Source organism: Entelurus aequoreus, linkage group LG01 (assembly GCF_033978785.1).
Source record: "Entelurus aequoreus isolate RoL-2023_Sb linkage group LG01, RoL_Eaeq_v1.1, whole genome shotgun sequence".
NCBI classification, from domain to species: Eukaryota; Metazoa; Chordata; class Actinopteri; order Syngnathiformes; family Syngnathidae; genus Entelurus; species Entelurus aequoreus.
Window position 1 is genome coordinate 17,125,842 of NC_084731.1, and position 27,441 is coordinate 17,153,282.

General features: G+C 38.9%; 1 protein-coding gene across 2 annotated transcripts in view; it reads right to left on the reverse strand.

Moving 5' to 3' along the window:
* mapkapk3 (MAPK activated protein kinase 3) overlaps positions 1 to 27,441 on the reverse strand; it is a 75,459-nt gene that overhangs the window by 8,996 nt on the left and 39,022 nt on the right. For both annotated transcript variants that reach the window (XM_062044848.1, XM_062044840.1), the window contains exons 4-10: positions 22,880 to 22,944; positions 14,275 to 14,354; positions 14,065 to 14,191; positions 13,853 to 13,928; positions 13,656 to 13,780; positions 4,310 to 4,395; positions 4,109 to 4,189 (exon numbers count right to left, since the gene is read on the reverse strand). In XM_062044848.1, the coding sequence (XP_061900832.1) occupies positions 4,109 to 4,189; positions 4,310 to 4,395; positions 13,656 to 13,780; positions 13,853 to 13,928; positions 14,065 to 14,191; positions 14,275 to 14,354; positions 22,880 to 22,944 (640 nt within the window). The remainder of the gene's footprint in view (positions 1 to 4,108; positions 4,190 to 4,309; positions 4,396 to 13,655; positions 13,781 to 13,852; positions 13,929 to 14,064; positions 14,192 to 14,274; positions 14,355 to 22,879; positions 22,945 to 27,441) is intronic.

Consider the following 27,441-nt stretch of genomic DNA (forward strand, 5'->3'; position numbering starts at 1 on the left):
GACTTAATTTAGAGTTATTTGGACACTAAGGGAACATTCTAAGTAACAAAGACTAAATTTAGAGTTATTTGGACACTCGGGGAACATTCTAAGTAACAAAGACTACATTTCGAGTTATTTGGACACTAGGGGAACACATTGTAAGTAACAAAGACTAAATTTAGAGTTATTTGGACACTAGGGGAACACATTCTAAGTAACAAAGACTAAATTTAGAGTTATTTGGACACTAGGGGAACATATTCTAAGTAACAAAGACTTAATTTAGAGTTATTTGGACACTAGGGGAACATATTCTAAGTAACAAAGACTAAATTTAGAGTTATTTGGACACTAGGGGAACATATTCTAAGTAACAAAGACTAAATTTAGAGTTATTTGGACACTAGGGGAACATATTTTAAGTAACAAAGACTAAATTTAAAGTTATTTGGACACTAGGGGAACATATTCTAAGTAACAAAGACTTAATTTAGAGTTATTTGGACACTAGGGGAACATATTCTAAGTAACAAAGACTAAATTTAGAGTTATTTGGACACTAGGGGAACATATTCTAAGTAACAAAGACTTAATTTAGAGTTATTTGGACACTAGGGGAACATATTCTAAGTAATAAAGACTTAATTTAGAGTTATTTGGACACTAGGGGAACATATTCTAAGTAACAAAGACTTCATTTAGTGTTATTTGGACCACTAGGGGAACATTCTAAGTAACAAAGACTTAATTTAGAGTTATTTGGACACTAGGGGAACATTCTAAATAACAAAGACTTAATTTAGAGTTATTTGGACACTAGGGGAACATATTCTAAGTAATAAAGACTAAATTTAGAGTTATTTGGACACTAGGGGAACATATTCTAAGTAACAAAGACTTCATTTAGAGTTATTTGGACACTCGGGGAACATTCTAAGTAACATAGACTTAATTTAGAGTTATTTGGACACTAGGGGAACATATTCTAAGTAACAAAGACTTAATTTACAGTTATTTGGACACTAGGGGAACATATTCTAAGTAACAAAGACTTAATTTAGAGTTATTTGGACACTAGGGGAACATATTCTAAGTAACAAAGACTTAATTTAGAGTTATTTGGACACTAGGGGAACATTTTCAAAGTAATAAAGACTTAATTTAGAGTTATTTGGTTAGGGTCAGGGTTAGAGGGTTAAGGTTATAATAAGGCCATGCCGAATAAGGCATTAATAAGTACTTATTAATGACTAGTTAAGAGCCAATATGTTACTAATTTGCATGTTAACAAACAACTAATTAATGGTGAATATGTTCCCCATACTAAAGTGTTACCATGTTTTACTGGTGCATAAAATGAACCGTGCATGAACATCACCTTGTTCAAACAACAAAACCAACACACTCACAACAAATTACACACCTGCAAACCAGTCAGCTGTTGCCATATCCGTAAAACGGCGATAGGGAGAAGTTTGTATTTACACGATGAGTCGGGTGTGTTTTGACCTCCGCCGAACCGAACCCCTAGGGTTCGATCCAACCCAGGTTAAGAACCACTGGTCTAAGTCAACCTGAAAACTAAACCAGTTTCAGAAATCGCCAAAATTGAACTACTACCAACCTTTTATCCATCACACTTGAGAATAAGATGAAGAAAGACGTCGGTTATACAGGTGTGAAATCTTAAAACAACAACAGCATGGCGCAACAATCCTCCATGATATTACTCTATTATTATCTCTTATCACACCAGACTTGCACATTCAACTAATAAGAGGGATTGCTTCTCATTCCTTTTACACACAACTGTGATATGCAGTTGTGTAACACAATGGCGCAAAAACAAAGTTGTGTGTCGCAGCGAAACATGTTTTGAAATTGCAGGTTAATATCAACATTTTGTTTTGGTGAGGATGTCCCAATCAATATTTTTGGCCTCAGATCAGACCCGATTTCAAGTCTCGGTCCGACACTTTGACAATAAATTATAGAACTGAAAATGATTTAGAGCAGGTAACTTAAATAAACACTATTCAGTGTTTCCCATAAACTGCCAAGATACCTGTGGCGGTGGGGGCGTGGCTATGGGCGTGGCCATGGGCGCGGTCACCATGACATCATCGAGTAATTTGCATAATTTACTACAATGATTTAATTTTCTCTAAAAAAGGCTCAAAAAATGTATACTTACTAATTAATAATAACAGTTTTGTTTTAAACATCCATCCATCCATCCATCCATTTTACAATATAATTACAACACTTTATGTAAATATTTATATACAGATTTGAACAATAAATTATTCACTGAAATATGTTTATTAGTTGTGGTTCTTACAAAAAATATATCTTATAAAATATAAAAGCTAAAATGTCTCTTAAAGCTCTGCCCCTTTAATTAGTGCATACTAAATAATTTAACTTTAGCCTACTACTACAACCATATTATTTACCAGCAACATAAAGTGAAACAGAGGCAGAGGTGTCCTGCCACAGTCAGTAACAAATAAACAAAAAACAGTAGTGGTCAAATACAAATAAGGCAACAAGAGAAGTATCCTACACTTCTCTTTTGTAAAGTAAATCTGAACAGCCTATATGGGCATCTACATCAACTATATGATTTGCCTGGGAAGCTGGACAGGACAAAAAAAAATAAAAATAAAAATAAATTTATTATTATTATTTTTTTTAAACATTTTTTAAATTTGTGGCGGACGTAATTCTTTCGTGGCGGGCCGCCACAAATAAATGAATGTGTGGGAAACACTGCTATTACACATTTTTATAAAGCTTATATTATTGCTTTCAGAATTGTCTAGTATTGTTGTGAATCAGATGATTTGTGGTATATACACCTAAACCAGGGGTGTCAAACTCATTTTAGCTCAGGGGCCGCATGGAGGAACATCTGTACCCACGTGGTCCGGACTATTGAAATCATGGCATTAAAACTAAAAAATAAAGACAACTTCAGATTGTTTTCTTTGTCTTACTTTGGCCAAAAATAGAACAAACACATTCTGAAAATCTTACAATAAAAATATAGAAAAAAATACGGGCAGCGGTAAAGTTTAGATCCATGAAGGAAAGAAGAAAGTGAATGAATGTTTATACCTGAATACATTTACATATGCATAAAAATATATAATTTTTTTTTTTTTAGAGATGTCCGATAATGGCTTTTTTGCCGATATCCGATATTCCCATATTGTCCAACTCTTAATTACCGATTCCGATATCAACCGATGTCGATATATACTGTCGTGGAATTAACACATTATTATGCCTAATTTTGTTGTGATGCCCCGCTGGATGCATTAAACAATGTAACAAGGTTTTCCAAAATAAATCAACTCAAGTTATGGAAAAAAAATGCCAACATGGCACTGCCATATTTAATATTGAAGTCACAAAGTGCATTATTTTTTTAACATGCCTCAAAACAGCAGCTTGGAATTTGGGACATGCTCTCCCTGAGAAGAGCATGAGGAGGTTGAGGTGGGGGGGGAGTAGGTTGGTAGCGGGGGGTGTATATTGTAGCGTCCCGGAAGAGTTAGTGCTGCAAGGGGTTCTGGGTATTTGTTCTGTTGTGTTTATGTTGTGTTACGGTGCGGATGTTCTCCCGAAATGTGTTTGTCATTCTTGTTTGGTGTGGGTTCACAGTGTGGCGCATATTTGTAACAGTGTTAAAGTTGTTTATACGGCCACCCTCAGTGTGACCTGTATGGCTGTTGACCTAGTATGCCTTGCATTCACTTGTGTGTGTGTGTGTGTGAAAAGCCGATATAATATCAGCTTTTGAGAAAATTGGACGTTTTTAGGTGCGCCTTATAGTGCGGAAAATACGGTAGACGCTTCTTGTCTTGTGAGCACTTTTGAAGATCCACCTCCATTAAATTCAATGTGATTTTAAAAGCTGACATTATTATGGTTTAACCATCTGCATGGTAGACAAACAATTACTACCACAATGCATTTTTGGTACAAACTTTTTTTTTGTAGTTTGAATGTAATTACTAGTGTATATATATTTGTGTTGGTATTTAAAACTACTTTGCTGTGATTTGTTCTGTAATGTCGCACAATGACCAGAGGGGGTCAGTGTTGGTGCAGTTCAGACCTTGACGTCCTCCCACAGCTCTCTGTCCTCAGTCAGCACCCGGGTGGTGTGGAGCGGCGTGGAGGGAACCGCCATGGACTGCTGCAGAGTGCAACAACAACAACAACATGATGTGTAAACACAAACACACACAGCTGTGTTGAATAAACAAAAAGTAGTAGCAACAATATAAATGTTGTGTGTGTGGCAAAGTAAACTTACACTAATCCAAGGGTGATTCATAAACTGGGTGATGGTCATTCTCTCATTGGGGTCCGTCTTCAGCAGCTGGTTAATCAAGTCTTTACCTAGTAGAGGAATTCAAACTTAAGTTCATTGAAGTGATTATAATGGCACGTCAAACCAATTAGTTTTAAGTCAAAGAAAAAGTTATAGACCGTTAACAAAGACAAAAAGTGAAACCTCCAATGTTGATATGAACTCAATTCATTTGTTCAGGGCTGAAACTGTGCATAAATGATTTTTTTAACCATGCAGGCAGAGCATCAAGTCCTATTTTTGACCATCATGTAAGCATAAAGGTAAGTATTAGGTGAAAATGTGTTATAATATTAAATAATGTCAGTATGTTGAGTCTTTTAAAAAGGTCACCTAACTCAGTGTTTTTCAACCACTGTTAGTGTGCCGTGAGATATTGTCTGGTGTGCCGTGGGAAATTATGCAACTTCACCTAATTTATCCCAAAAATATTTTTTGCAAATCAATCATTAGAATCTGCCAATAATATGCCGTGGCTTAGTGTCTGTGCTGTGTAAAACTCGGCAGGGTAACCACGTAATACTCCGTGTCAGTAGGTGGCAGCATTGCTTTGTAAAAGTCGGAATGTGTCGGGTGAGACGAGGATGGTTTGTTGTGATCCTGATATGCAGACCACAGTGGGAGGCAGGGTGCAGGTAAAAAGGGTATGTAATGCTTAAACCCAAAATGAACGAAAGGAAAAGGCTATGCAAAACAAAAGTCAAACTGAACTGGCTACAAAGTAAACAGAGACAGAATGCTGGACAACAGCAAAAACTTACGGCGTCCACAAAGTACATCCGTACGTGACATGACAATCAACAATGGCCACACAAAGAAGGATAGCAACAACGTAAATAGCCTTGCTTGCTAACACAAAGCAGGTGCGCGGAATACAAAGGAAGACATGAAGCCACTACAGGAAAACACCGGCAAAACAGGAAGGGCCACCAAAATAAGCAAGACAAGAACTAAAGCACTACACACAGGAAGACACCAACACACTCAAAATAAGACACGACGACTTGGTGGAGTTACATTTTTTAAAGTTTTCTGCTGGTGGTGTGCCTCCGGATTTTTTTTTATGACAAAAATGTGCCTTGCCTCAAAAAAGGTTGAAAAACACTGACCTAACTGATGGTGCAGTTGAAATGGTAAAAAAGAGTGGTTTACCACTATATAATACAACCAAACAAAAGTAAACAAAAACTGCTAACTCTTTGATAAAGGCTTGACTGACATATTGGAGCTAGACCAGTGGTGTCAAAGTCAAGGCCCGTGGGCCAGATCCAGCCCGCGAATGATCGATCTATGGCCCCCGGGATGATATTTGATTAGTATTAGAGCCGGCCCGCAGGCCACAGCCGACTGCTGCTGTTTTGCACGCACCAATACTCCATTAGTGTTGATTGATTGGTTGAAACTTTTATTAGTAGATTGCACAGTACAGTACATATTCCGTACAATTGACCACTAAATGGTAACACCGGAATAAGTTTTTCAACTTGTTTAAGTCGGGGTCCACGTTGGCGCTAGGAAGTTTCAAAATGGGGTGCCAGGGACCCCATCAAGTCATAAAAATGGGGACCCATAGTACATTTTTGGGGTACCACTTTTTTGTAAGCGTTTTGAAAACAAATGATAAATGCATGCATTATCCTGTTATATCTCACATTCTATATTGTGTGTTGGAAAAAGTTGTCATAAATGTTACTTAATTCATTAAAAAAATATATATAAATGAAAACACATTTTTATGCATATGTAAATGTATTCAGTTACAAACATTCATTCGCTTTCTTCTTTCCTTCATGGATCTAAACTTTACCGTTGCCAGTATTTTTTTTCTATGTTTTTAATGTAATATTTTCAGAATGTGTTTGTTCTATTTTTGGCCAAGGTAAGACAGAGAAAATTACTTGAAGTTGTCTTTATTTTTTTGTTTTAATGCCATGATTTTAATAGTCCGGCCCGTGTGTGCACAGATTTTACTACATGCGGCCCCTGAGCTAAAATGAGTTTGACACCCCTGAGCTAGACCATTTTCAAAACTTGTGCTGACATAGCCATACTGCCATCTAGTGGTGTTTTATAGATATTTTTTGAATTGGAGCTTGTTAATTGTGTGTTTATCAGGGATGTCACGGTATTGTCTGTCTCCGCTCGGGATGGTCTCCTGCTGGCACCACTATGGACTGGACTCTCACTAATATGTTAGATCCACTATGGACTGGACTCTCACTATTATGTTAGATCCACTATGGACTGGACTCTCACTATTATGTTAAATCCACTATGGACTGGACTCTCACAATATTATGTTAGAGCCACTATGGACTGGACTCTCACAATATTATGTTAGATCCACTATGGACTGGACTCTCTCACTATTATGATAGATCCACTATGGACTGGACTCTCACTATTATGTTAGATCCACTATGGACTGGACTCTCACAATATTATGCTAGTTCCACTATGGACTGGACTCTCACACTATTATGCTAGATCCACTATGGACTGGACTCTCACTAATATGTTAGATCCACTATGGACTGGACTCTCACTATTATGTTAGATCCACTATGGACTGGACTCTCACTATTATGTTAAATCCACTATGGACTGGACTCTCACAATATTATGTTAGAGCCACTATGGACTGGACTCTCACAATATTATGTTAGATCCACTATGGACTGGACTCTCACACTATTATGTTAGATCCACTATGGACTGGACTCTCAATATTATGTTAGATCCACTATGGACTGGACTCTCTCACTATTATGCTAGATCCACTATGGACTGGACTCTCACTATTATGTTAGATCCACTATGGACTGGACTCTCACAATATTATGCTAGTTCCACTATGGACTGGACTCTCACACTATTATGCTAGATCCACTATGGACTGGACTCTCACTATTATGTTAGATCCACTATGGACTGGACTCTCACAATATTATGCTAGATCCACTATGGACTGGACTCTCACACTATTATGTTAGATCCACTATAGACTGAACTCTCACAATATTATGTTAGATCCACTATGGACTGGACTCTCACAAAATTATGCTAGATCCACTATGGACTGGACTCTCACAATATTATGTTAGATCCACTATGGACTGGACTCTCTCACTATTATGTTAGATCCACTATGGACTGGATTCTCACAATATTATGCTAGATCCACTATGGACTGGACTCTCACAATATTATGCTAGATCCACTATGGACTGGACTCTCACACTATTATGTTAGATCCACTATAGACTGAACTCTCACAATAATATGTTAGATCCACTATGGACTGGACTGTCACAATATTATGCTAGATCCACTATGGACTGAACTCTAACAATATTATGTTAGATCCACTATGGACTGGACTCTCACTATTATGTTAGATCCACTATGGACTGGACTCTCACTATTATGTTAGATCCACTATGGACTGGACTCTCACAATATTATGTTAGAGCCACTATGGACTGGACTCTCACAATATTATGTTAGATCCACTATGGACTGGACTCTCACACTATTATGTTAGATCCACTATGGACTGGACTCTCAATATTATGTTAGATCCACTATGGACTGGACTCTCTCACTATTATGCTAGATCCACTATGGACTGGACTCTCACTATTATGTTAGATCCACTATGGACTGGACTCTCACAATATTATGCTAGTTCCACTATGGACTGGACTCTCACACTATTATGCTAGATCCACTATGGACTGGACTCTCACTATTATGTTAGATCCACTATGGACTGGACTCTCACAATATTATGCTAGATCCACTATGGACTGGACTCTCACACTATTATGTTAGATCCACTATAGACTGAACTCTCACAATATTATGTTAGATCCACTATGGACTGGACTCTCACAAAATTATGCTAGATCCACTATGGACTGGACTCTCACAATATTATGTTAGATCCACTATGGACTGGACTCTCTCACTATTATGTTAGATCCACTATGGACTGGATTCTCACAATATTATGCTAGATCCACTATGGACTGGACTCTCACAATATTATGCTAGATCCACTATGGACTGGACTCTCACACTATTATGTTAGATCCACTATAGACTGAACTCTCACAATAATATGTTAGATCCACTATGGACTGGACTGTCACAATATTATGCTAGATCCACTATGGACTGAACTCTAACAATATTATGTTAGATCCACTATGGACTGGACTCTCACAATATTATGCTAGATCCACTATGGACTGGACTCTCACAATATTATGTTAGATCCACTATGGACTGGACTCTCTCACTATTATGTTAGATCCACTATGGACTGGACTCTCACAATATCATGCTAGATCCACTATGGATAGGACTCTCACAAAAGTATGCTAGATCCACTATGGACTGGACTCTCACAATATTATGCTAGACCCACTCGACATCCATTGCACCGGTCGCCCAGGAGGGGGAGGGGGGGGGCCCACATCTGCGGTCCCCTCCAAGGTTTCTCATTGTCCCATTGGGTTGAGTTTTTCCTTGCCCTGATGTGGGATCTGAGCCGAGGATGTCGTTGTGGCTTGTGCAGCCCTTTGAGACACTTGTGATTTAGGGCTATATAAGTAAACATTGATTGATTGATTGATTGATTGATTGTAGATACCACGGTATTGTGGTTTCAAAATCTTGACATAAAGCCGTGACGCGTGACCTTATCAAACGAAAACTTGGTGAGTGTAGTTTTTTAGGCACTTTTGCTTTGGCGAGTGTGAAAATAAACTACATTTCCAGAATCCAATTCATGAAATGTATACTTGAGGTACAGGAAAAACAGTGTTCTTATTTACAATAATGTTTATCCATCCATCCATCCATTTTCTACCGTTTGTCCCTTTCGGGGTTATCCAACAAAGGAAATAATTTTGAATGTGTTGTTTGTGTTTCAGCATAAGTACTTTAAAAAAAAATTGAGCACATTTAAAACAACCGCGATAATAATGATCCATCCATTCATCCATCTTCTTCCGCTTATCCGAGGTCGGGTCGCGGGGGCAGCAGCCTAAGCAGGGAAGCCCAGACTTCCCTCTCCCCAGCCATTTCGTCCAGCTCCTCCCGGGGGATCCCGAGGCGTTCCCAGGCCAGCCGGGAGACATAGTCTTCCCAACATGTCCTGGGTCTTCCCCGTGGCCTCCTACCGGCCGGACGTGCCCGAAACACCTCCCTAGGGAGGCGTTCGGGTGGCATCCTGACCAGATGCCCGAACCACCTCATCTGGCTCCTCTCCATGTGGAGGAGCAGCGGCTTTACTTTGAGCTTCTCACCCTATCTCTAAGGGAGAGACCCGCCACCCGGCGGAGGAAGCTCATTTCGGCCGCTTGTACCCGTGATCTTGTCCTTTCGGTCATAACCCAAAGCTCATGACCATAGGTGAGGATGGGAACGTTGTTCGACCGGTAAATTGAGAGCTTTGCCTTCCGGCTCAGCTCCTACTTCACCACAACGGATCGATACAGCGTCCGCATTACTGAAGACGCCGCACCGATCCGCCTGTCGATCTCACGATCCACTCTTCCCTCACTCGTGAACAAGACTCCGAGGTACTTGAACTCCTCCACTTGGGGCAGGGTCTCGTCCCCAACCCGGAGATGGCACTCCACCCTTTTCCGGGCGAGAACCATGGACTCGGACTTGGAGGTGCTGATTCTAATCCCAGTCGCTTCACACTCGGCTGCGAACCGATCCAGTGAGAGCTGAAGATCCTGGCCAGATGAAACCATCAGGACTAGAGATGCTTTAAAATGTAATATCAGAAATGATCGGTATCGTTTTTTTTAATTATCGGTATCGGTATCGTTTTTTGTTTGTTTTTGTTTTAAAATTAAATCAACATAAAAAACACAAGATACACTTACAATTAGTGCACCAACCCAAAAAAACTCCCTCCCCCATTTACACTCATTCACACAAAAGGGTTGTTTCTTTCTGTTATTAATATTCTGGTTCCTACATTATATATCAATACAGTCTGCAAGGGATACAGTCCGTAAGCACACATGATTGTGCGTGCTGCTGGTCAAAACTAATAGTACTAACCTTTAACAGTTAATTTGACTCATTTTCATTAATTACTAGTTTCTATGTACCGTATTTTTCGCAGTATAAGTCGCACCTGCCGAAAATGCATAATAAAGAAGGAAAAAAACATGCATAAATCGCACTGGAGCCCGGCCAAATTATGAAAAAAACTGCGACTTATAGTCCGAAAAATACGGTAACTGTTTTTATATTGTTTTACTTTCTTTTTTATTCAAGAAATTGTTTTTAATGTATTTATCTTATTTTATTGTATTATTTTAGATAAAAAGGACCTTATCTTCACCATACCTGGTTGTCCAAATTAGGCAAAATAATGTGTTAATTCCACCACTGTATATATCGGTATCGGTAATTAAGAGTTGGACAATATCGGAATATCGGATATCGGCAAAAAAGCCATTATCGGACGTCCCTAATCAGGACCACATCATCTGCAAAAAGCAGAGACCTAATCCTGCAGCCACCAAACCGGATCCCCTCAACGCCCTGACTGCGCCTAGCAATTCTGTCCATAAAAGTTATGAACAGATTAGGTGATAGTAATAATGTTAACCGTGCTAATTTGGGTCATATTAACCGTGATAAAAAAAATTTCATACAGTGACCGTCATCCACAACAGATTCTTATCCATGATTACTGTGACATCTCTGACTGTGTGTGACTCATTCACATTTTAAGAATGCTTGGTATCGTTGCACAACATTGATTTTTAAAAGCAATGACTTTACTCAGACATTATCTGTTCATTTCGCGCTTCAGGCCAAAGCATTCTGCAGTCTGTCTCTCGCACACACAAACATTTACGGAATCTTGTCAAAATTCCTTTGTTATCACTTTATCAAACTGCGCATGCAAGTGACATCGAGGCCACATTGGGACCTGGGCGTGTTTGTACTGTCGTCTGATAAAGATCACATTTTTTACTTGTAATCTAAATAGTCCGCTGGAAAAAATATGATTTAGAAAAAATCAGATTTGGGCCACTCTGGGCTAACGTACCGTATTTTCCGGACCATAAGGCGCACCGGATTATAAGGTGCACTGCCGATGAGCGGGTCTAGTCGGGTCGATTTTCATACAAACGGCGCACCGGATTATAGGGCGCATTAAAGGGGTCATTTTATTATTATTTTTGTCTAAATGTAAAAGACTGCCTTGTGGTCTACATAACATGTAATGGTGGTTCTTTGGTCAAAATGTTGCATAGATGATGTTTTACAGATCATCTTCAAGCCGCTTTCTGACAGGCTCTTCAGAATGCGCCGTTTTTCGACAGCGTCTTCTCCCCGTCATCTTTGTTGTAGCGGTGTAGCGTGCAAGGACGGAAGTGGAAGAAGTGTCAAAAGATGGTGCTAACTGTTTTAATGACATTCAGACTTTACTTCAATCAATAACGGAGCAGCATCTCCTCATCCGTGGCTCACTAGTGCAACAACAACGCTGGAAATGTATCCCGTGAGAAACGGTCCGACCGGAACTCTCTAATAACTAAATTTCCTTGGGTGAATAATTTAAAAACTCACTACACCGGTATGTTTTAGCGCTTTCATGGCGAGTTTACTGACATATATAAGTAACAACTTTACACTACTTTATATTAGAAATGGCAACAGTGGAGGATGAATGTCCCATAACAAGAAGATAGAGAAAAAGAAGAAGCTTATCAACTATGGTGTCGGCACGGAATACAAAGGAGGACGCGCACAATTTTCAGGACTTATGCAGATCCCAAATACAGATTAGCAGGTACCAGAAGGTAAGAAAAGTTGCTTTTGCATAATATTGTGAAACGAAACGCAGATAATAGAGGTGTAACGGTACGTGTATTTGTATTGAACCGTTTCGGTACCGGGGTTCCGGTTCGGTTCGGAGGTGTACTGAACGAGTTTCCACACGGACATATTAAGTAGCGTAACGCCCGTTGTGTAAACAATGCACACCGAGGCACAACACACGGCATGCTAGCAGCTAACGTGCTACAATAGACTGACCATACGTCCTCTTTTCACCGGACATGTCTTCTTTTGCGGAGCTGTCAGGGCGGAGTTTCTTAAATGCCTCAAATGTCCGGCATTTTGAGTTAGGGTTGCGTGTATTTTCAATGTACGTTCAAGGTTAAGAAGGGGTTAAAAACAAAACAAATTGTGCGCGCAGCAGCATTGGTGAGGGAGGGGCAGAGACAGAGAGAGTGAGAGAGTTATGATAAACGCGCATGCGTCGCCAGGCTCTGCTTTTTATCCATAGATTTATCACATTTAATTTTTTATTATCTATAGCAGGGGTGTCAAAAGTGTGCCCCGGAGGCCATTTGCTGCCCACAGCTAACATTCTAAAAATACTATTAAAATAAACAAAAACATAACAAAAGTGAAATAAAAAAGCTTAAAGGTTAAATGTAATTTAGAAAAAGTTGCAATGTTGACTAATAAAACAAAGCTGTTTTTTTTTCTTTCAAACTGTCATTGCTCAAAACATAATAGTGAATCAAAATCAATGTTATTATGAATTATTGACCTATCCAAGGTTCCCATTACTTCACATCAAATATTCCACTAAGAAAAATATTTTTGGTGGAAGATTTTGCAAATTTGGTAAATAAATAACTCAAAAATGTATATTTTGTTGTTATCCTACTGTACCGAAAATGAACCGAACCGTGACCTCTAAACCGAGGTACGTACCGAACCAAAATTTTTGTGTACCGTTACACCCCTACCAGATAATATGTCTTACCTTATACACACACCATAATAATACTCCTATGTTGAAGCACAGTACAATCCATCAAGCGGTGCGGCTTCATAGCTTACCAAAGTCCTACTAAAAAATGTTGATAGATTTTTGAGCGCCGTGTGTAATGTTCTATATTTTCAATGAAACATATAAAATGTTGGTGTTGTTTACTTGAGTCATATTGCAGTCTACACATATCTCTTATGTATGACTGCCATCATATTGCAGTCCACACGTATCTCTTATGTGTGACTGCCATCTACTGGTCACACTTATCATTTCACCATGTACCAAATAAAATAGCTTCGAGGTCGGAAAGCACAACCAAAATGATTCCGTACATAAGGTTATAAGGCGCACTGTCGAGTTTTGAGAAAATGAAAGGATTTTAAGTGCGCCTTATAGTCCGAAAAATATATGTGAGTGAGACTGTGCTGAACGCTTGTTTTAGGGCGGGGCTCCCACCTTCCTGAGACACGTCAGCCCACTCTGGTTTGGGAAACTCATATTGGCCCATCCTGATTCTCCTCTTCATTCCCGGTGAAATAGCCTGACCCGTGTTGGAGTAAAACGGGGGGAACCCGCACAACCTGCAAGTGAGAGAACGTTATAAGACACTTGTCATATGTCCACTCAGCAAGCCAACACTCTACTGTACTCACACGATGTACATGATGACGCCCAGAGACCACATGTCACATGACTTGTCGTATTTCTCCGGACCCAAAACCTCCGGTGCTGATTCATGACCACAGAAAAAACAAAATATGTCATTAAAAATAAGAAACATGCAATTTTGGGTGAAAATTTCAACTAAAACTCGATAACACAAACACTTAAAGAGGTATTCCAGGCGACGTAAAACAGAACTAACCCACGTAGTAAGGTGTGTAGCAGGGGGTCTGTAGAGGGTTGTGTTGGGAGGTTTCCTTTGCGAAGCCAAAGTCTGTTAGTTTGAGGATTGCGTTTTTGTGCTTGGAGGTGTACAGTAGGTTCTCAGGCTGTCAAAAGACAGGATGGGGCAAAAATGATCATTATTTTCTTTTTTGGAAACCCAAAAAAGTAGTCATAACATTGATCTCACCTTGATGTCTCTGTGGGCAATGTTAATATTGTGCAGAAACTCGATGGCTGAGCCGATGTCTCTCATAATCTCTGACGCCTCTGGGATGAAAAGGGGGAGAATACACAGTCTCAAACCAGAAGCCATAAAAACAAAAAGAAGCAACAAAAAAAAAAAAGGGAAAAAGATAACAAATCTGTATTATGGTATTTCATCAAATTGGTTATTGTAAAGAGCAGCAATTATTTATTTGGAGGTGTCGGTTTAATGATCCTGTTTGTACAAAAACTACAACACTGATTCCCATAAAACTTTGGTAATCGATGGCTCATTTGGCTCACAAGAACCCATTTAAAGGCCTACTGAAAGCCACTACTACCGACCACGCAGTCTGATAGTTTATATATCAATGATGAAATCTTAACATAGCAACACATGCCAATTTTAAATTTCCCGCTAAACTTCCGGTTGAAAACGTCTATATATGATGACGTATGCGCGTGACGTCAGTAGTTAAACGGAAGTATTCGGACACCATTGAATCCAATACAAAAAAGCTCTGTTTTCATCTCAAAATTCCACAGTATTCTGGACATCTGTGTTGGTGAATCTTTTGCAATTTATTTAATGAACAATGAAGACTGTAAAGAAGAAAGTTGTAGGTGGGATGGGTGTATTAGCGGCTGGCTGTAGCAACACAACCAGGAGGACTTTGACTTGGATAGCAGACGCGCTATCCGACGCTAGCCGCTGACCGCATGGATGATCGGGTGAAGTCCTTCGTCCTTCCGTCGATCGCTGAAACGCAGGTGAGCACGGGTGTTGATGAGCAGATGAGGGCTGGCTGGCGTAGGTGGAGCGCTAATGTTTTTATCATAGCTCTGATGAGGTCCCGTAGCTAAGTTAGCTTCAATGGCGTCGTTAGCAACAGCATTGCTAGGCTTCGACAGGCGGCACAGCATTAACCGTGTGGTTACAGGTCCAGTGTTTGGTTCGGTGTCTCCTGATAGTAGTATTGTTGATCTTCTGTCTATCCTTCCAGTCAGGGTCTTATTTCTTTTGTTTCTATCTGCATTTAAGCACGATGCTATCACGTTAGCTCCGTAGCTAAAGTGCTTCGCCGATGTATTGTCGTGGAGATAAAAGTCACTGTGAATGTCCATTTCGCGTTCTCGACTCTCATTTTCAAGAGGATATAGTATCCGAGGTGGTTTAAAATACAAATCCGTGATCCACAATAGAAAAAGGAGAAAGTGTGGGATCCAATGAGCCAGCTTGTACCTAAGTTACGGTCAGAGCGAAAAAAGATACGTCCTGCACTGCACTCTAGTCCTTCACTCTCACGTTCCTCATCCACAAATCTTTCATCCTCGCTCAAATTAATGGGGTAATCGTCGCTTTCTCGGTCCGAATCGCTCTCGCTGCTGGTGTAAACAATGGGGAAATGTGAGGAGCCTTTCAACCTGTGACGTCACGCTACTTCCGGTACAGGCAAGGCTTTTTTTTATCAGCGACCAAAAGTTGCGAACTTTATCGTCGATGTTCTCTACTAAATCCTTTCAGCAAAAATATGGCAATATCGCAAAATGATCAAGTATGACACATAGAATGGATCTGCTATCCCCGTTAAAATAAAATAAAATCATTTCAGTAGGCCTTTAATTTAGTTGCAAATGGGAATAAAAATGTGGATATATGTTATTAAGACAACATTCTGTTATCCAAAGTAGTTATAGTAAGTAGAGATGTCCGATAATATTGGACTGCCGATATTATCGGCCGATAAAGGCTTTAAAATGTAATATGGGAAATTATCGGTATTGGTTTCAAAAAGTAAAATTCATGACTTTTTAAAACGCCGCTGTACAGAGTGGTACACGGACGTAGGGAGAAGTACAGAGCGCCAATAAACCTTAAAGGCACTACCTTTGCGTGCCAGCCCAATCACATAATATCTACGGCTTTTCACACACACAAGTGAATGCCACGCATACTCGGTCAACAGCCATACAGGTCACACTGAGGGTGTCGTATAAACAACTTTAACACTGTTACAAATATGCGCCACACTGTGAACCCACATCAAACAAGAATGACAAACACATTTCGGGAGAACATCCGCACCGTAACACAACATAAACACAACAGAACAAATACCCAGAACCCCTTGCAGCACTAACTCTTCCGGGACGCTACAATATACACCCCCCGCTACAAATTGCTGAGCAGAGTGCTGTCTTGGCGGGTTTGCACCCAATAAAACATAGTTAAAACCAGACTACCGGGCTCCCGTGAGGATCTACAGTGGTCAGGAGAATCCACAAGAGGGAAACCTCCACACTTGTCTTTTAAATCTCACATTGAATTTTTTTTTTTTTTTACAAACAAGTCCTGTTTTTTCCTACAAGTAAGAAACACTTGATCCTGACTACTTTCATGCCTTTGCTAGATTATGGACACTTGCTTTTTATAAATGCACCTGACACTCATTTGAAACAATTGAAACTGTTTATGCCTTACGTTTTATTACTGATTGTGGCAACCTTGTCCACCATTGCACTTTATATGCAACGGAAACATGTAATAACTTTATTTAAAATGCACTTTTCATTTGACACCAAATCACAAAGTGCTAAAACTTTTGCCAAAACAGTCCATCTTTGTCCGTCCGCAGATTTTCTCGATGGATGGTTTTTATATATCAACCACTTCTTAGGCTGTTTACCACTTGTTTATGTGTCGAGATTCCAGTCGCTACACTTTGCCATCACACAGGACATCCTTGGCATGTTGGTTCTGAGAGCCAACACAAGCCTTGGGGGAAAAAAGCCTTCAGATGTGCCATTCCATTGTCATGGAAGGAATTACAAAAGAATCTGAGGCTACCTGAACCAGTGTTTCCCATAAACTGCCAAAATACCTGTGGCGGAGGGGGCGTGGCTATGGGCGTGGTCACCATGACATCATCGAGTAATTTGCATAATTTACTACAATGATATGATTTTCTCTAAAAAGGCTCAAAAAATGTATACTTACTAATTAATAATAACAGTTTTGTTTTAAACGTCCATCCATCCATCCATTTTACAATATAATTACAACACTTTATGTACATATTTATATACAGATTTGAACAATAAGTTATTCACTGAAATATATTTATTAATTGTGTTTCTTATAAAAAATATATCTTATAAAATATAAAAGCTAAAATGTCTCATAAAGCTCTGCCCCTTTAATTAGTGCATACTAAATAATTTAACTTTAGCCTACTACTACAACCATATTATTTACCAGCAACATAAAGTGAAACAGAGGCAGAGGTGTCCTGCCACAGTCAGTAACAAATAAACAGAAAACAGTAGTGGTGGTAGATAGACACAGAGCTTCATCAAACATCTGATCCACTGAACAAAGAGCTCCAAAAATCTTGAACTTTAGACTGCCATCAGTTTTACTCCCTACACTTAACCATGTGTTTCCTACTGCCTGCAGACTTTGCACCCTTTGTTATATACACATGTTGTGTTTCTAATATAAATACATTTAATAAAGTCAAATACAAATAAGGCAACAAGAGAAGTATCCTACACTTCTCTTTTGTAAAGTAAATCTGAACAGCCGATATGGGCATCTACATCAACTATATGATTTGCCTGAGAAGCTGGAGAGGACAAAAAAAAAAAAAAAAAGGTTTTTATTTTTTTTGTAAAATTTTTTTATTTCTTTATTTTTTAAATTTGTGGCGGACATAATTCTTTCGTGGCGGGCCGCCACAAATAAATGAATGTGTGGGAAACACTGCTGAACTCTAATTTTTGGGGAAATTTCAGGCTATTTTAAAGGATGGAGAAACTGGTTATATTGGGCAATGTACCTGTTTTTACTGTAACAGTATATGTTTACCTATTGCATGTTTTTATGTTAACGTTGGAAGTAATTTGTACATTTCCTATAGTGTGTGACTGCTGATTTTTTTTGTGTGTGTTTTGAGTGTCAACGTATACCACTTTACAGTTATACACTGACTACTCTTAAAAGGACCCATAGCCTTCAATGACCAAAATTACACTAACCAGTTCTCCTTGCTTCTTCCTTAAAATAAATCTAGCAGTCATTTCCCATAATAGCAATTACTTTTTGAGTATTCGGTAGGTAATTAACCGTACTTGAAACGTACCCTTTCATTTGCCAGACTCTACATGCCGCCCCTTCTTGGTGTGAGGTCTCCTACAGAACTGGAGTCCATTTCCCCAGCATAGACAGTGTGGATGAGGGCATGCAAAATTATTATTTTGATCACTTAATTGCATGTTTTGTTGCCCTGGTCCATGATTAGTTCAAAACTGCTATGGTTAACATTATGAGGGGAAAAAAACATAAATATAATGTACAGTATATGTATATATATATATATATATATATATACTGTATATCAGGGGTGTCCAAACTTTTTCCGCTGAGGGCCGCACACGGAAAAATTAAAGCATGTAGGGGCCATTTTGATATTTTTCCTTTTTAAACCATAACAAAATATATGGATTTTTAAATTTATTTTACCTTTAGGGGTCCCGGGGACCATAAAGGGTCTCAGTCATTAAAATGTTAAAAATAAGTCAAATTATTATTTTTTTATTTTTTATTTAACGCTTACAGTAAATCTCTATATCAACTTCAAGTTGATATAAAGTAATACAAAAAAAGGTTTTATGGCTTTTATGTCAAAAACAACTTAGTTTTTTTATAGTAAAACTGAAATATGCAGTATTTAGTCATTAGAGCCCTAAAAGATCAATAATGCAATGATTTTAATTCTTTAATATTTTTGAGTAATCACAGTGAAAAGATAAATAAAATACCACTAAATATATTTGGGATCCAAAAAGTACCCCACTCATAAAGTGATATGTTTTTATTAGGTTTTTCATTCACTTTCAAGGAGATCAACTTCAGGTATATCTGTCGATTTTACGTTTGAACTATTATTTTGTTTGTTGTATGCTCTTTTGTCAAATAAAACGTTGATGTTTTTATATGGCAACTACACAATATATGCAATATTTACCACATGAAACATTTTAAAGTGAAATATTTGAAGTAATTGGAGCCTTGAAAATAATTCATTACAACATGGATTTTTTGGCATAATTTTTTTTTTTGAGCAATGGCAAAAAAATAAAAAAGAAAGAAAGACAAAAGAAAAAAAACAGCCTGCATGGCAGCTTTGTGTCAACATTGCAACTTTTTCTCATTAGATTTCACCTCATTCATTTTTATTTTTGCAATAGCATTTCCAGAATGAGTGGCGGGCCGGTAAACAATTAGCTGGGGGCCGCACTTTGGACACCCCTACTATATATAGACACTATAGCCTGTGTTTCCTGATCTTCAATGTCTGCTTGTAATGGGTATTTTCTTCAGGTTATTATGACATTTTTAATATTTTTTTATTCCTTTTTTTAACCTCCATGCATCTGTGTGTTCCCACTGTTGTAAAGCTGCTCTTGAAGCACATAAAGTATACATCTGTTCTTTCAGCACTTTCTCAAGCACCAATAAACTCAACTCAAGGTGCAAATGCATAAATAAAACATAATTAGAAGAGGACGCAAAATACAATACTCGCGGCTTACCTTCTTATTTATCTGCTTTTTGTACGCCGGCGTGTCCCTTGCTGCAAGTGTGAAGCGGATACTTCTGACTTCGCAATATGAATACCATTAATCTCCATAACGTAGCCACTAGTGTGTCAGCTCCGAGCCAAAAACAAGTCGTAAAGTTGCCGTGAAACCACCACATCCACGGAGGCGAAAAAGTTCTATTGCGCACAACGAAAACTTCCCCCGCAGGTTATGACTCAATATTCTGCGCCAAAACAACATAATTCAGGATGAAGATACAACCCAAAAACATACTATGCAATAGTCTAAGTCTTCTGCCGAGGACGTCAGCAGGCCTGCTTGTGCCCACATTTTACAGCTAAAAGTAGGCGTTGAAAATCGCCAGAAAACAAGCCTGAAATCACTACTTTTTCTATTTTGGGGGGATTTTACCTGTAGACATCAGTTTTAGGTACAGAATGATGAAATAAGTGCCAATGTTGTCAGCATTAGTGGGGCACTTTAAGTGATATCCTAGTCCTAGAGAATGACCCCGGTGGAGCCCATCAAGGTGGCAGTAGTACCTGGGAGTCCACTTGAACAGCAGACTGGACTGGAAGGACAACTGCAAAGCTGTATGCAAGAAGGGCATGAGCAGACTCTTTTTCCTGAGGAAGCTTAGGTCCTTTAAAGGCCTACTGAAATGAATTTTTTTTATTTAAACGGGGATAGCAGATCCATTCTATGTGTCATACTTGATCATTTCGCGATATTGCCATATTTTTGCTGAAAGGATTTAGTAGAGAACATCGACGATAAAGTTCGCAACTTTTGGTCGCTGATAAAAAAAAGCCTTGCCTGTACCGGAAGTAGCGTGACGTCACAGGTTGAAGGGCTCCTCACATTTCCCCATTGTTTACACCAGCAGCGAGAGGGATTCGGACCGAGAAAGCGACGATTACCCCATTAATATGAGCCAGGATGAAAAATTTGTGGATGAGGAAAATGAGAGTGAAGGATTAGAGTGCAGTGCAGGACGTATCTTTTTTCGCTGTGACCGTAACTTAGGTACAAGCTGGCTCATTGGATTCCACACTTTCTCCTTTTTCTATTGTGGATCACGGATTTGTATTTTAAACCACCTCGGATACTATATCCTCTTGAAAATGAGAGTCGAGAACGCGAAATGGACATTCACGGTGACTTTTATCTCCACGACAATACATCGGCGAAGCTCTTTAGCTACGGAGCTAACGTGATAGCATTGTGCTTAAATGCAGATAGAAACAGAAGAAATGAACCCCTGACTGGAAGGATAGACAGAAAATCAACAATACTACTAAACCTTGGACCTGTAAATACACGGTTAATGCTTTCCAGCTTGGCGAAGCTTAACAATGCTGTTGCTAACGACGCCATTGAAGCTAACTTAGCAACGGGACCTCACTGAGCTATGATAAAAACATTAGCGCTCCACCTACGCCAGCCAGCCCTCATCTGCTCATCAACACCCGTGCTCACCTGCGTTTCAGCGATCGACGGAAGGACGAAGGACTTCACCCGATCATCCGTGCGGTCGGCGGCTAGCTTCGGATAGCGCGTCTGCTATCCAAGTCAAAGTCCTCCTGGTTGTGTTGCTACAGCCAGCCGCTAATACACCCATCCCACCTACAACTTTCTTCTTTGCAGTCTTCATTGTTCATTAAATAAATTGCAAAAGATTCACCAACACAGATGTCCAGAATACTGTGGAATTTTGCGATGAAAACAGAGCTTTTTTGTATTGGATTCAATGGTGTCCGAATACTTCCGTTTAACTACTGACGTCACGCGCATACGTCATCATACATAGACGTTTTCAACCGGAAGTTTAGCAGGAAATTTAAAATTGCACTTTATAAGTTAACCCGGCCGTATTGGCATGTGTTGCAATGTTAAGATTTCATCATTGATATATAAACTATCAGACTGCGTGGTCGGTAGTAGTGGCTTTCAGTAGGTCTTTAAACTGAGTGACGGGCCGTGCGCTTCCCACCTAGGCCTTCAGTGATGTCTGACTTCCAATGATTACCTCTCAAAATACCATAATTTGTGTCACCACATGACCATTGCTGGAGAAATACTATACAGAAACACATTTACGCCCTACTGGGCATTGAATCACCACCAACGGAGTACAAAACGGGTTATTTTCTGGCGCATTTAAAAGTCAATTAAATTAAATTAAAACATATCTTATGTGGTACGGGCAAAATTAAAATGGCAAAAAACATATTAAACGTGAAAAAAATAAAGAAATAAAATATTTGAACTCACAACTTGTAGCACCCATTCGACGCCGTATAAGCCAGTGGTACCCCTCGTAGTCGGCTGATTCGAGTGGAAATGGCGGGCATTTCCCCAGATGTAGTTTCTCTTTAAATATCCTTCTTGTAAATACATATCTGCCACCTAATCAATGTTTTGTTCTCCTTCTTTGTGGGTCAACCTGATTCCTGCTAAGTTGCAACCTGTGATTGGATACTCACTTTGGAGTGACAAGTGAGTATCCAATCACATTCTCGTTAACATCAGGCTACTGTCAACAACTTGTGATATGATTGGCTATCGCAACTGTCTATCAACTGTATGTGCCCATTCACTTACAGTACACAGACGCCCGCAATGTTGATTCTGAAGACCCCGGGCAGATTTGGTACAGCATGGCAACATAAGCTAGCTGAATTCTGATTGGATACAAACTAAAACTAAAAACAACAGCGCTGGAAGGAGCATAATATGACATGAAGAGAACATGAATACTTTTACACGTTTAGGGAAAGTAAATATAAAAATACTTTCATCTTTAATTATGATCATGATTTCTGGTTATGACGGCACACCACTGTTTAAATATATTGTCGAGTGAGAAGATATATTGTAATACAAATGGCTTCTGAAATACGATGGCTGTAAAAATCTGTACTCTGCATTCCATCTATCCTGGATCAAAAAAAAAAAAAATGCCGCACTTGATCCATTCTCACCTTTTTCTGTGAAAGCTTGGTCCCCTCTGGCCTGGATCCTGCTGAACAGCTCTCCACCCTCCATGCTGTGCACACAAACATACAAAATGAAGCAATGAAGACACCAGTTTGGTAAGTTGCAGACAATGGGACAAATGCAAAATAGCAACACCAAACCACTTTCTGATTGTGTGCATCTGAGCTGGGGACAAACTAGATCCGCCTCCTCAAACAACCTGATAGTTCCCTTCAGAAAAAGTGCCTTCAGCCAGTCGGCCTTCTCAGGAAGAGCAGTCCAGTTTTGGAACAAGATCCCTTCTCATTTACGCTATGTTGACACATTAAGGCAATTTAAAATATGCTAAAATCATGGCTATTTGAGAATCATGAATGTATTTTATTTTGCTGCTTTATTCTTCCAGCCTGCTGTGAGTGTGAAATATTAATCAATTGTTTTACTATTTTAAGTAGACTCTTAATGATTGTTTTAATTGTATATTGTTTTCTCCTGGCGATCTACACCTTGGTTGGAAACTAGCTTTGTAGCTAAAACTTGCACATTTACAACAATGTTGATCAATGTCCCTGTTCGAATAAACTAATAATACAAATAAAAAAAGGCCTGATCTAAGATCCCAAAACCACGAGCTAAACAGCTTGTGCAAACTATGAAATTGCGAATACTATTATTGGCCGTTTTGCGTGTGTTCTACGATTGACAAGTGGTGCAGACCGCTCCATCTCAATGAGGTTTTTGCGTGTACTCGTGGTATTATGTATCCATGGAAACACCCATTTCCCTCCGCATTCATGTTATGTTCTCCAAGATATGTGCGACGTTGTTGAACTAACATCACACATTTATAATCTGTACCACCTTATCTGCAATAACGAATCGGAATCAAGAGACCAGAAACTATTTTTAGCACAGTCACGCTCTGCAGGGAGGCGGCGAACCATCAGAAGAATAGAATAGAATGGATTTTATTGTCATTATATTTGCATATAACGAAATTAAGGACTCCAATTTAAGGTGCGGTAGTGGAAACAAATATGGAATAAAAATAAATCACATAAGTAATAAAGATCAAAAATAAGAATTGAGTCCATAAATAAAAACAATAAGCAATCCTATACAATATAACAAACAATATACAAAAACAACACAATTGAATGATGTTTCCCACACATTCATTTATTTGTGGCGGCCCGCCACGAAAGAATTACGTCCGCCAATAAAAAAAAAATTTGAAAAAAAAATAAAACTTTTTTTTTTTTTTTGTGTCCTGTCCAGCTTCTCAGGAAAATCATATAGTTGATGTAGATGCCCATATAGGCTGTTCAGATTTACTTTACAAAAGAGAAGTGTAGGATACTTCTCTTGTTGCCTTATTTGTATTTGACCACTACTGTTTTCTGTTTATTTGTTACTGACTGTGGCAGGACACCTCTGCCTCTGTTTCACTTTATGTTGCTGGTAAATAATATGGTTGTAGTAGTAGGCTAAAGTTAAATTATTTAGTATGCACTAATTAAAGGGGCAGAGCTTTAAGAGACATTTTAGCTTTTATATTTTATAAGATATATTTTTTGTAAGAACCACAATTAATAAATATATTTCAGTGAATAACTTATTGTTCAAATCTGTATATAAATATGTACATTAAGTGTTGTAATTATATTGTAAAATGGATGGATGGACGGATGGACGTTTAAAACAAAACTGTTATTATTAATTAGTAAGTATACATTTTTTGAGCCTTTTTAGAGAAAATCATATCATTGTAGTAAATTATGCAAATCACTCGATGATGTCATGGTGACCACGCCCATAGCCACGCCCCCACCGCCACGGGTATCTTGGCAGTTTATGGGAAACACTGGATCCAAATGTAAAGAAATGCATATTGAAAGATGTTCTTTTTTTATATAGGGGATATATTATATAGGATATATTTCCTAAATGAAAAAGGCATTAAAAAAGCCAGCAGACATCAAAACGCATCAATTTAAGTTGTTTTAATAAGCCACGTAAGTCATCCAGTAGCGATAAAATTATAAAATGATACTGCTGAATAGACGATATGTTTAATAGTTTTTATTTTATTTTCTAAACATTTGTTTATTGGATTTTTGACATATTCAGTCCAGAAATACAATTAAACACATGTCAAATGTAAACCAAATGTTAAATAAATAAATAAAATATATATTTTTTTTAATATTTTTTATTTTATTTTTTTATATTACAGTCCAAATGTGTCGACACACACGCAGGACGAAGGATCAGTGGCCTTGTGGTTAGAATGTCCGCCCTGAGATCGGTAGGTTGTGAGTTCAAACCCCGGCCGAGTCATACCAAAGACTATAAAAAAACTATAAAAGCCAGTCATTTCCGGGAGTTATCTCCATTCTGAGTAGCCTCTGATTTACTAATAGTTTCTAATGTTGTAAAAATGTGTAGAATAAATAATATATTCCGACATTTCTGTCAACGACGATTCGCTTCAGCCTGCGACACATACTCATTTTGATAGTAGGCTAATATAGCTAATATAGACACTTACGTCATGTGTTGCCTTCATTATAAGACTTATATACGGCTTTTCATTTTTTTGCGGCTCCAGACGGATTAGTTTTTTGTATTTTTGGTCCAATATGGCTCTTTCAACAATTTTGCTTGCCGACCCCTGCCCTAAAAGAAAGGGGAAGTGTACTATTTGTGGCCTCACAGCGGAAGAGACATATCCGAGAGAAGAGTGAAAGTGCTTCTTTGCTAAACGCAACTAAAATGTCCTCGGCTAACCTCCAATGTGACAGGAAGCAGCTCATAACGCACTAACACACAGGGTCACTACAAACAGTGCAACACACACCGTTGCTATGCCACTCTGTTACGTCAATAAATATGACGTCGAGAGATCAGACATTCCGTGTCACAGTTGCTAAGGTCAGGAGGACCATTTGCGAGTAATACGCTGTAAGCACACGGTTATGTTATGATGATGTGTAGTCCACATCCGTGCAGACATGCTCATTTTGTTGCGTCAGTTTGGAGTCACTTGACTTGACTTTTTTTAAACTTGCATGTTCTGGCACACACACACACACACACACACACACACACACACACACACACACACACACACACACACACACACACACACACACACACACACACACACACACACACACACACACACACACACACACACACACACACACACACACACCAACTGGTGGCAACTCCTAATGACTTCAAACTGACCTTCCTGTGTTCTAAGTTGCTTTAGACAACTTAGGCAGGAGAGGGCATTCTGCTTAGCTTTAGTTTTAAGGGTTCATATAGGGCTGGGCGATATATCGAATATACTCGATAAATCGCGGGTTTGTCTCTGTGCGATACAGAAAATTACTATATCGTGATATTCGAGTACACGTTCTCACGCAGTTGATTTTAGCTGCGGGCATTACACTACAGGCTTTTCTCACTCTTTCTTGTCTCTGCTTCTCACAGAGACATAAAACAAGCGCACCTTCTTACATACGTCACATACTGTCGCGCGTGCAACGCCATATGCCCTCACAGAGCAGAAAGTTAGCAGCATGGGTAACGTTAGCTGTGGTGCGAGTGGTAGTACGAGAGAAAGAAGGTGCGAATCTGGCAACAAATGAAGAAGAATTAATTTCCAAGAAAAACAGCAGGGGGTCCATCGTCCGGCGGGGGTTTGACTTCAAGCAGGAAGATGTCGAACAGACAACCGTAATATGTCATGTATACGGCAAAAGCGTTGCTACAAAAAGTAGCAGCACTGCTAATTTGTAGCGTCATTTGAAAAGTCACCCGCTAGAGAATGAAGAGTGCTTGAAACTCCGCATGTCAACATCTCCGTTCGGTGCCACACCAACAAAATGCCCAAGCAACTATTTCCACATCAACACCGTATGAAACAAATAGTCAACAACAGAAGGAGATAACGTCCGTAGGAACCTACCACATAGCGAAGGACATACACTATTTGATTTCCTATTATGCAGCTCATTTTTATTTGACACTTATTGAAATATCTTGTGTGACATCATGCACAAAAGTGCACTTTATTTGTTTTAAACTATTGTAGTGGCGTTCTGTACAAAAAGTGCACTTTAATTTAGTGTTGTTTTGATATGTCATCTTAGTGACATCATGCACAAAAGTGCACTAATAGCTTGTTTTAAAATGTCTCTGACAATCTTGCACTTTCTGTTTTGAAATGACATGAATGTTTGTGCCACTGCTTAATAACTGTTTAATAAATACACTTTTTGGTAAATGGACTTAGTTGTGATTTCCCTCTCTGCATGAAAGTTTAAAAGTAGCATATATTAATGCAGTATGAAGAAGAATGTTTTAATGTAGACACATAGAATCATCATCCTGCTGTGATTATATGCATCAAGTGTTCATTCAAAGCTAAGGCACAATATGGAGATATATATCGTGTATCGTGACATGGCCTAAAAATATCGAGATATTAATAAAAGGCCATATCGCCCAGCCCTAGGTTCATATTGTAATTTTCTTCTACAGTATTTTTAAAACA